Source organism: Maylandia zebra, linkage group LG7, assembly GCF_041146795.1.
Source record: "Maylandia zebra isolate NMK-2024a linkage group LG7, Mzebra_GT3a, whole genome shotgun sequence".
NCBI classification, from domain to species: Eukaryota; Metazoa; Chordata; class Actinopteri; order Cichliformes; family Cichlidae; genus Maylandia; species Maylandia zebra.
In genome coordinates, this window is record NC_135173.1 from 32,310,800 (window position 1) to 32,320,133 (window position 9,334).

The following is a 9,334-nucleotide window of genomic DNA, read 5'->3' on the forward strand; positions in this document are numbered from 1 at the left end:
CCACTAACGTTCTACCCACTCCAAAATCCAAAACTGTTGAAATTATCATAGTGATGAAGGGTTGGAATCCCACTGGAAGCTTTTTGTGTGTGTGTGGAAAAAAGTAAATATATCCTTTTTTATGTCATATATTATAATAATATCAAGTGAAAGCTCTTGTTCTAATATAAGTGCCAAACAACAGTTTTAAGTTTTGGAAAGCAGATTCACCTCCATATACTTCAGTGGTTTGATCCACTGCTTGCCATTCCCTAACTCAGGGGTCAAACTCATGCTATGTCAGTGGTCATACTGAGTCCAATTTAGGGTACAACAGAATCATATCAGAATCAGAATCAGAGAGACTTTATTTACCCCCAAGGGGCAAACAGGATGGTAACCACCTGTAAAGTCACTGAATAATAATCCTGCCAGACTTCAGATACATTTCAGTAAGTATCCCAACTATTTACTAAACTATAAACTATCCACACATGCACTGCCATCTTCACACAGAGACAGATTTCTTTACAGTTTTCACACTTTGCAAAGCAAAACAATGAGCCATGCCCTGACTCTATTACTCTGCAATCTTAAAACAAAGGATGTGTGAGACATTTGATCTTTACTTCTGCATCTTTATGGAGGCAGGAGGTCTGTCTACACCACATTTTTACAAGTAAAATTGCTTTGGTGTTTATTTATGATAGAATATGTGATGTCTCAAGGCTTCTCTGTAACCCTATAGAGAAAAAAATCCTCGAAGCACCCGTGTTACTTTGCATGCTTCTTGTAGTGAAATCCTGGACACATCACATCATCATCACCCCTTTAGGCCTCGCTGCAATCGTAAAGAATATAAACACATGACATCAACCAGCAGCCTCACATGGGACACTGAGTTACTCAGACCTCGGACATGTAGCTCTGTACCACCACCTTCTGGGCAAAAGTATCACTGCGGCCAAAGTGGAAAAGGTTTTGTTACCTTAATTTATGTAAGAAGAAGAAGAAGAATACTAATAATAATATTACCTAGCTTATACTTCATTATACTCGTCCTCACATTAGCTGTAATTGAGTTGTAGCGGTGGGTTAGTGGAGCTAGTCCCCAAAAGTTGATTCTGTTCATCTGGACGTAGTGTTTTCAGTGGGAGAAACATTTAACCACTCATCCAAGTGACTTCTTCAGTCTCAGCTGACTGCAGGTTTCCCCAATCTTATAAACAGTACATTTGCATAATGACTGAAACCAATGGGCTGTGAGGTCAGTTCCTTGATCATTAATATGCAAATTCTCATAACCATTGATCAGCAACCACTTATCAAAGCCCACTGATCAATGGCCATGAGTAACATTCAGAGAGAGTTGGAGAATGGCTGCAAACACAGCATTATAAGATGGCGAAAGATGTACTCTTAGGCCCCCTCCTCGATTAAGAGATGGTCTTTCCCCTGTCCAGGATGTGCACATCCTCATCACTGAAAGAGTGTCCACTGGCCTGTAGGTGTGAATAGACTGCAGTGTCCTGGCCTGATGAGGTGGCTCTTCTGTGTTGTGTCATCCACTTCGCCAGAGGTTGTTTGGTTTCCCCGATGTATAAATCCTGGCAATCCTCCTGGCACTTCACAGCGTACACTGTGTTACTCTGTTTGTGTCGGGGACCCGATTCTTGGGGTGGACCAACTTTTGGCGCAGCGTGTTTTGGGGTTTAAAAGTCACAGAGACCCGGTGTTTAGAAAAAATGCAGCTCAACTGTTTTGCTTGGGCAGCGGTTGTCCTTCTCTCCTGGATCGGCTGGAGCTTTCTTTAGGTGCCTTCCCAGGCAGCTGGTTATCCCAGCTGACAAATGTCCAGCTGGGATAACCACATTTACTCAGGGCCTTCTTGATGTGCCATTCTTCTGCTTCCCTGGCCGCTGTGTCTGTGGGGATGGTGTTCGCTCTGTGTTATAGCATCCTGATGACACCCAGTTTGTGCTCCAGTGGATGATGGGAGTCAAACCTTAAATACTGAGCCGTATGTGTAGGTTTATGGTACACATCAGCTTTTAGATGTCCCCCATTACTGATAGAAATCCCACAGTCTAGGCTAGCCTGCCACTTTTCATATCCTCCCTGGTGAATTTGATGTGTTGGTCCACCGAGTTAATATGATTCGTGAATTGTGGTACGTTCTGAGATTTGATTTTCACCCAGGTGTCATCCACATACCTGAACCAATGACTTGGTGGTGTTCCAGGGTAGGATAGCAAAGCCCTCTTTTCCACTTCTTCCAAGAAGTACAAGTTGGCCACAATGGGTGAAACTGGGGAACCCATGGCACGCCTATGTTTCTGCCTGTAGTACGGACCCTTGTATGTGAAATAGGAGGAATTAAGACACCGTTCCAAAAGCGAACATCATCCTGTAATCTCTTACGAACTACCTCCACCGCTTCTGTGACTGGGATGCAAGTGAAGAGAGAGGTAACATTGTATGAGACCATGGTTTTATCTGCCTCCATAATGACATCTCACATTCTCAACACAATTCAAGGTGTTCTGGATGTGGTGTTCAGAGCTGCCGACCAACGGGTTGAGGATCGAAGCCAGAAACTTAGAGATGTTATAGGTGACAGAGTTGATCATACAGATAATCGGTCTTAAAGGAGGAGTTAGGTTAGCTGTTGATTCAAAATTGGCCATAGGAGTGAGTGCAAGTGGGTCTTTTTGTCTCTATGTGAGAATGGATGTAGGTGACTTTTATTGTGATTTGACACGACATAAATATAACCGGAGTCAAGTGAATATGGAAGATGTATTTGAAAAAATCAAGGATCTCTGATGGTGGGAAATGCTCTATAAATCATTAAAATCTGTTTTCTAACGTGTGAGACGAGTACATGGGTAAATAAACTCACTGTGGGCATGAATGCCATTGTTTGTTGGGGCTTTCTAAAAATTTTATTTATCATTTCTATTCATGGTAACAATAAATACAAGATAATTAGGGTAAAGGCAGGGGAGAGGATTAAACACAGAACAAAACAACAACAAAAACAAAAATAACAAAAACACTGTGGTTGTGAAGTATCTGCATGATTGAGGAATTGAGGAATTTCATTGATTAACGAAATTCAGTTCAATTTTCCATCCATCCATCTTCATCCGCTTTATCCGAGGCCGGGTCGCGGGGGCAGCAGCCTAAGCAAAGAGGTCCAGACCTCCCTCTGTGTGTGTGTGCCAGTTCAATTTTTTCAATTAAATTTTATTTATATAGCGCCAAACCACAACGACAGACGCCTCAAGGAGCTTTATATTGTAAGGTAGACCTCACAATAATACATACAGAGAAAAAAAAACCCACAATCATATGACCCCCTATGAGCAAGCACTGTGGCAACAGTGGGAAGGAAAAACTCCCTTTTCACAGGAAGAAACCTCCGGCAGAACCAGGCTCAGGGAGGGGCGGGGCCATCTGCTGCGACCGGTTGGGGTGAGAGAAGGAAGACAGGATAAAGACATGCTGTGGAAGAGAGACAGAGGTTAATAACAGATATGATTCAGTGCAGAGAGGTCTGTTAACACGTAGTGAGTGAGAAAGGTGACTGAAGAAGAAATACTCAATGCATCATGGGAATCGGGGAGTTTTTAGGACATGCTGATAATAATGAATTACAGTAGTCCAGCCTAGAAGTAATAAATGCATGAACTAGTTTTTCAGTATCACTCTCAAACAGGATATTTCTAATTTTAGAGATATTGTGCAAATGGAAGAAAGCAGTCTTACATATTTGTTTAATATGTGCATTGAAAAACGTATACTAGTTTTATACTAGTTTTTTATGTTGTGTTTTTATTATTATTATTATTATTATTATTATTATTATTATTATTATTATAGGACACAATAAAAGTTGAATGTTGTATTGGTACTGACCAATGATTTTAGGAATTTAAAACTCAGCAGTCTTGAAAGTCTAAGTTTAGTCATAATAATTTTATGCTAATTACTTAATTGTAACAAAAAAAGTTACCTTTATTTTATTTTTTGCTTGAATGCATCATCACTCAAATTACAGAAAGAGTTTTAGTTTTAAGTCAATATAATTTTGAGTATGAATATAAATCTTTGGGGTCACAAACCTGGAAAGTTACACTTTAAAAAATTGTGTAACATCTCTGTCCATAAACAATGGCTCAAATATTCAGAAAGAATAATTGAGTTTAAAAGTTTAGGTCAGGGCCTGAGCTCCAAACCTGGACCAAACTTCTCAGATGTGATAAAGCTCTGCCCCTGAACACATTTCAATTGTAATATTTTAAAATAGTGACGGCACCACCTAGTGGGAACAGATGAAATGTCACGTTTTAACCTTTGGGCTTCACTTTGGGCTACAGTTTCAAGGTGGCTGACTCAGGCAACCTCAAATTTGTCCAGGACAGGCTTAAGGAGTTGGTCTTTGGGTGCTTTGAAAACTGTCAGTTTTTGTCAAAAGCCGCAGTGAATTTTAATGTTTCCCCACAAGGCACCAAATTGATGTAACTCAAAGACATGTTTTCCAGTCTCTCCCAAACTTCACAGGCAGGATGAGAGTCTCACCCTGGTATGCCCATTGTCAGCAATAGTTAAAGCGCCACCTAGTGGCAACAGAAAATGTCAGGTTTTATTTTTCTACAGGGATTTCATCAGAGCAACATGATCTTTAGTGAGTGTGATCTTTGGTGATGTTAAATTGCAACGCTTTTGAGTTTATGTTAAAGGGCGCGGTCGTGGCAGCATGCCAACTTTCGAATATTCGCCACAAGACAGGATATTGTGTATCTCAGCTGTACATTGTCCAGTCTGGAGAAATCTACGTGGCAGTATTAGGTCACACTTGTGTTGCCACCTAGTGGACACAGAAATTTCATCCAATCTAGCTGAAATTTTAATTGGCGGTTCCAATTTATTGAAGTTTTTTTTTAATCATTAACAATGTATGCTGCATGATCATTCCAGCCTGAAAAATGAACAATTTAAAGAAATCATTAAAAGTCCATGATATTCACACCCTTGACATGTGTGTGAGCTTCCAGCTACAAGTGTACACATTTGCAGATCTGATTCACTGGAGAAAACTTCAAAATAACACTCTTTGCTAAACTTTGATGGTTCGTATCTCAGTGTGGAACAGGTGACTGCTCAAAACAAATTTGAGCATATGAAAGGTTTCCATTTTACCCACCAGGCTGATCCATTCTGGGTCAAAATCACTTTCTAATTATTAAAAAGGATGCTTGAATTTGTTTGTTTTGTAGTTTCTATGTTTGATTTTTTTGTACTGCAAGACATTAAGACGGCTGTCGGGACAATCCTGCTGTCTGCTGGGCTGACCCGCCGAGCTAAGCAGGGGCAGGGGAGAAAATAAAATCTCCCACAGTAACAATGTAAAGATAGTCTTCCATGTTGGAAAAAAAAAAGTAGGACTTTCAAACATCAGGAACACCACATTCTGGGTTTGGATCTTGTAGTCTTCCATCATGGGAATGACTGCAAACATCTACAAAGGTGGAAAATCCCTCCACACCAAACATGAACCGAGTCCCTGGATCTAGGAGGAGATTTGGATCCGTTTCATTTTCTGATATTTTCATGGGAACATGAAGACGATCTCTGCTGGTTTTTCTTTTATTCACTTTAATTTCATTGGTGATGACACAACAACGGCCGAGCTTCACTTCTGCTAATTTCATGCAAAACCAGTCACATGACCTCCTCAGTGAAGGAAGCACAAAGAGCCAAAGAAGCTGCTCGTATGGCTTCAGTTTATTGCACATCAGCAGTAACAAGCAGTGTTTTTGCATCTCAAGAAACACTGAAAAATGTAAAGCTGCTTTTGCAGCAAATGTACTTCAATCAGCCTTTAAGTAAAAAACAAAACTCTGAAAACAAAAGCAGAGAAGCTCAAGTGAGTTAATTTCATACTGTCAAATTGTATTTCCATATTAAACAGCAGAATGTTTAATGGGGATCTATCCAGCACATTTCCAGCATTGTGTTTTTAATTCATAAACTCTCAGAGCAGCTTTGCATGAGTCACAGTTCAAAATAATCTCTTTTTTTTGATACCGGGTTTTCAGTTCATCCTCTGTCTGAAATGAGGCGTTTTAGCCTCTCCAACTTTGAGCCGTCTTTCTTTCTGATTAGCTGGGTATTGCTTCTGTGCCCAACAGGACCATATCAGGATATCATCTCTCTATGACATCATACAGATCAAAGAGTACAAAAAAAGGGTTTATTTTCCTGATGAATTTGGTTTACCAACTTTTTTTCCTCTTTCATTTGCAAAACTCAAAACCTAAAGGCTCAGATCGATTCTCCTAACGATCTACCTCAGATGCCTCTGAACATCATGGTTCATAACGGCCTCGGCTCTCACCTTTGAGCTTCGACACCGTGGGCACTTCAGATGAAAACTGCTCAGTTGTGGCTGCAGACCCAGCTCTCCTCACTGGGATGATCCTCCTAGAGAAATTCCAGAAAATCCAGAGATGACGATCTCACCTCAGCTTACGTGGTAACACCTCGTATATGTGACAGAACATAAAAAGCACTCTTTAAAGGAATAGTTCAACAGTTTTCTTTTTTTTTTTCTGAGAGGGGGGGGGGGCATAACTGTGCTTTGTTTTCCTCAGAGTGACAAGAACCATCAGTCTGTGTGCATCAAGTATGAAGAGCTGTTGGCTCTTGAAACCAAACCAAAACTTAAAGCTTTAAAAAGTCATTTAAGTGCAGCCCGAGCTCTAGAAAACAAAGACAAAAACAGAAAGATGTGTGAATATTTGTGTCCTTCAGTTCAGCAGCAGATGAAACTTCTCCACTCCGCCTCACTCCATGCCTTTCAAACTGTGGTAGATGTGTTTCGGCAAAATCACATATCCTTCACTGAAGCCCGGCTCCGGCGCCGACTGACGGGCCATCCTGGGTGCCGCCTCCCGGGCGGTCTTCAGCCTCTTGAGCTGCCTCTCCTGCCGCCGACACTTCTGCTGCGTCGTCTTCAGCTTCTTCCTCAGATGTTCCACCTGCTCCTCCAGCAGCTCGATGCGCCTCTTCTGCTGCGCCGAGTCCTCTACCGTGTAGTTGTGGTCGCAGGAGACCGCCGTCGTCGTTGAGGTCGTTGTCATCGCGACGCTGCAGGTGTCAAGCGGGTTGCTCTCAGGCTCCTCCTCCTCCGCTGGTTCAGAGGTCAGAGGCAGAGAAAGCGGGAAGAGGTTCTCAGATGGGAAGGGATCCTCCAGGGACTCTGACTGCTAGAGAGAAAAACACGAGTTAACTAATTGCTACCTAACTGAAGTTAACCTGATCTACTTATCTAGCTTACCTAAACTATCTGCTTAATTTGAGCTGTCTCTCAGATCTGTGCTCTTATCTTGAAATAAAGAAATGTGACTGGAAACTCTTGGGAGACTCCTGGAAAAATAAAGCCCTGCCGGCTTTAGTTAGGTCACCTTGATGCTGAGGTTGAAGGTGAACAGCGACGGCACAGCGCTCTCCTTCAGCACACGGTTGTTGCACTCCCTCTTGAAGGAGTCTTCGGTGAAGTGCTGGGAGCAGATGTTGCTGTACTTTGTTGGCTTGAAGTTGTTTCTCCTCATCGCAGCCACCCATTTACAGCAGATATCTGGACGGGCCAGAGGAAACCTGGCAAACAAGTGATAATAATAATACACAGAAACGTCAAAACGCTTCTGTATGATTTGGGAATTATTTTCTGTTATCAGTTTAATGTAATAATTAGTTTAAGTTGCTTATGAAGTACACTTTATGTCTTTGGTAAAAAACAGAACAAAAAAAACAAAACAAAACTGAAGCGTTAACCCTTTCTGTTACTTGTTTTGAGACTAAAGTTGGGGACTAAAGAAATGCGCATTAACTCCCGGCAGTAAGCATAAACACATTAATCCAAACTCCAGTTAAATTTGGAGGAATTCACTATCCCCTTATTTACGGAAAGTCAAACATATTTAAGAATATAACTGCAAGACTTTATAAGTAAATGTGTTCCGTGCTGATAACTTCGGCTTGCAAAAAAGCGAAATAGCCGTAAAGTTCTAGTAATATCTAAATTTTTGTGCCTCGGTATAGCCACTATAGAGAAACTTGTGACTTTAGACTTGATAAAAACATTTGATTTCATCAAATAAAAATAGCATCTGTTGACTTTTATGTAGCCGGATTTTAGCAATGAAACCTGCAAACACGTAAAATGTTCCGTGTCCTACTCCACATGTTTCGTACTGTTGAGGAAGAGCAGTTAATCTTTAATGAGGCAGATTAGTGAACGCAGGCTGGTGGACGTTGCTCAACCACCATGTCAGGACTGCTAATGCTACCCAGCTCGCTGAAACACACAGACACACATTGGCACTTAACTTACTTGTGGAAAGAAATCTCTTTGTCTTTGTGGTAGCGGTTCTTACAGCCGTACGCTGAGCACGTCTGAACCATGGCTGAATATCCAGACAACACTCACTCACAGCCGGACCAGAACTCCACGAAGCTCCGCTGGTGCTTCTTGTCACCCTCCACACAAGCTTCACTGCCACTAACAATGATGGCGGCGAAGAATTAGTCACCTGATCGGCATCCCTGCCTCTAATTGGTGGAGCTTTCTGTCGTTACTTTCCTATAATATCTCAAGAAGTCCACCAGGGGGAGACAAATTTGATAAAGAACATCAATTATATATATATATATGCACCCTATTTTTTTATGAGCCTTAATTTAAATACTAATATATATACACACATATATATATACACACACACATATATACACACACACATACACACATATATATATATACACACACACATATATACACACACACATATATACACACACACATATATACACACATACATATATATATATATATATATATATATGCAAGCAAGCAAGCAATTTATATAGCACTTTGAAAACAACTCTCAGCTGAAAACAAACACATGACATAATAAATTACAATAGTGAAATAGTATATGTAAGAAAATAAAAAATAAAAAACAATAAAAAGTAAATAAATGCAAATTTAATTAAACTAAAACATACAAAAAGTCCGCATCAGACTGTGTCATAAGCCAGGGAGTGAAAGTGTGTATTAAGATGGGCTTTAAAGGTGGACAATGATAGAGCCTCTCTTATGTGCTGAGGCAAATTGTTCCAGAGGTTTGGAGCAACAATAGAGAAGGCCCTGCTCCCTCTGAGCTTCCTCTTAAACCTGGGTACCTCCAGGAGCAGCTTGTCAGCTGACCTGAGAGACCTAGGAGGGGAATAAGCACGAAGAAGCTCACAGAGATAAGTTGGGGCAAGACCATTTAAAGATATAAAA

General features: G+C 40.9%; 1 protein-coding gene across 4 annotated transcripts; it reads right to left on the minus strand.

Moving 5' to 3' along the window:
- Positions 1 to 2,902: 2,902 nt before the first annotated feature.
- Positions 2,903 to 8,755, minus strand: thap1 (THAP domain containing, apoptosis associated protein 1). Of its 4 annotated transcripts, XR_001167787.4 has the most exons (5): positions 8,381 to 8,755; positions 7,452 to 7,644; positions 6,842 to 7,253; positions 6,383 to 6,746; positions 2,903 to 3,486 (listed from the first exon to the last, which is right to left on the minus strand). XR_001167787.4 is itself a non-coding variant. In XM_012922071.4 (4 exons), exons 1-4 carry the CDS (start codon positions 8,449 to 8,451, stop codon positions 6,709 to 6,711), a joined length of 714 nt encoding a protein of 237 aa, XP_012777525.1. In that variant the 5' UTR covers positions 8,452 to 8,755; the 3' UTR covers positions 5,750 to 6,708. The 4 variants fall into 4 exon arrangements, 3 of the variants coding, with proteins under 3 accessions (XP_012777525.1, XP_012777526.1, XP_004561965.1); XM_012922071.4 differs by lacking the exon at positions 2,903 to 3,486 and having other exon boundaries at positions 5,750 to 6,746; XM_012922072.5 differs by lacking the exon at positions 2,903 to 3,486 and having other exon boundaries at positions 5,750 to 6,746; positions 6,842 to 7,250; positions 8,381 to 8,748.
- Between the last annotated feature and the right edge of the window lie 579 nt (positions 8,756 to 9,334).

Excerpts from the sequence above, each read along its gene's own strand:
- thap1 (XM_012922071.4), bottom strand. The coding sequence starts at position 8,451 with ATGGTTCAGACGTGCTCAGCGTACGGCTGTAAGAACCGCTACCACAAA. Across the intron at positions 7,254-7,451 it reads CCTTCAACCTCAGCATCAAG|CAGTCAGAGTCCCTGGAGGA; the intron begins GTGACCTAACTA and ends TTTTCTCTCTAG. Across the intron at positions 6,747-6,841 it reads CATCTACCACAGTTTGAAAG|AGCTCGGGCTGCACTTAAAT; the intron begins GCATGGAGTGAG and ends TTTGTTTTCTAG.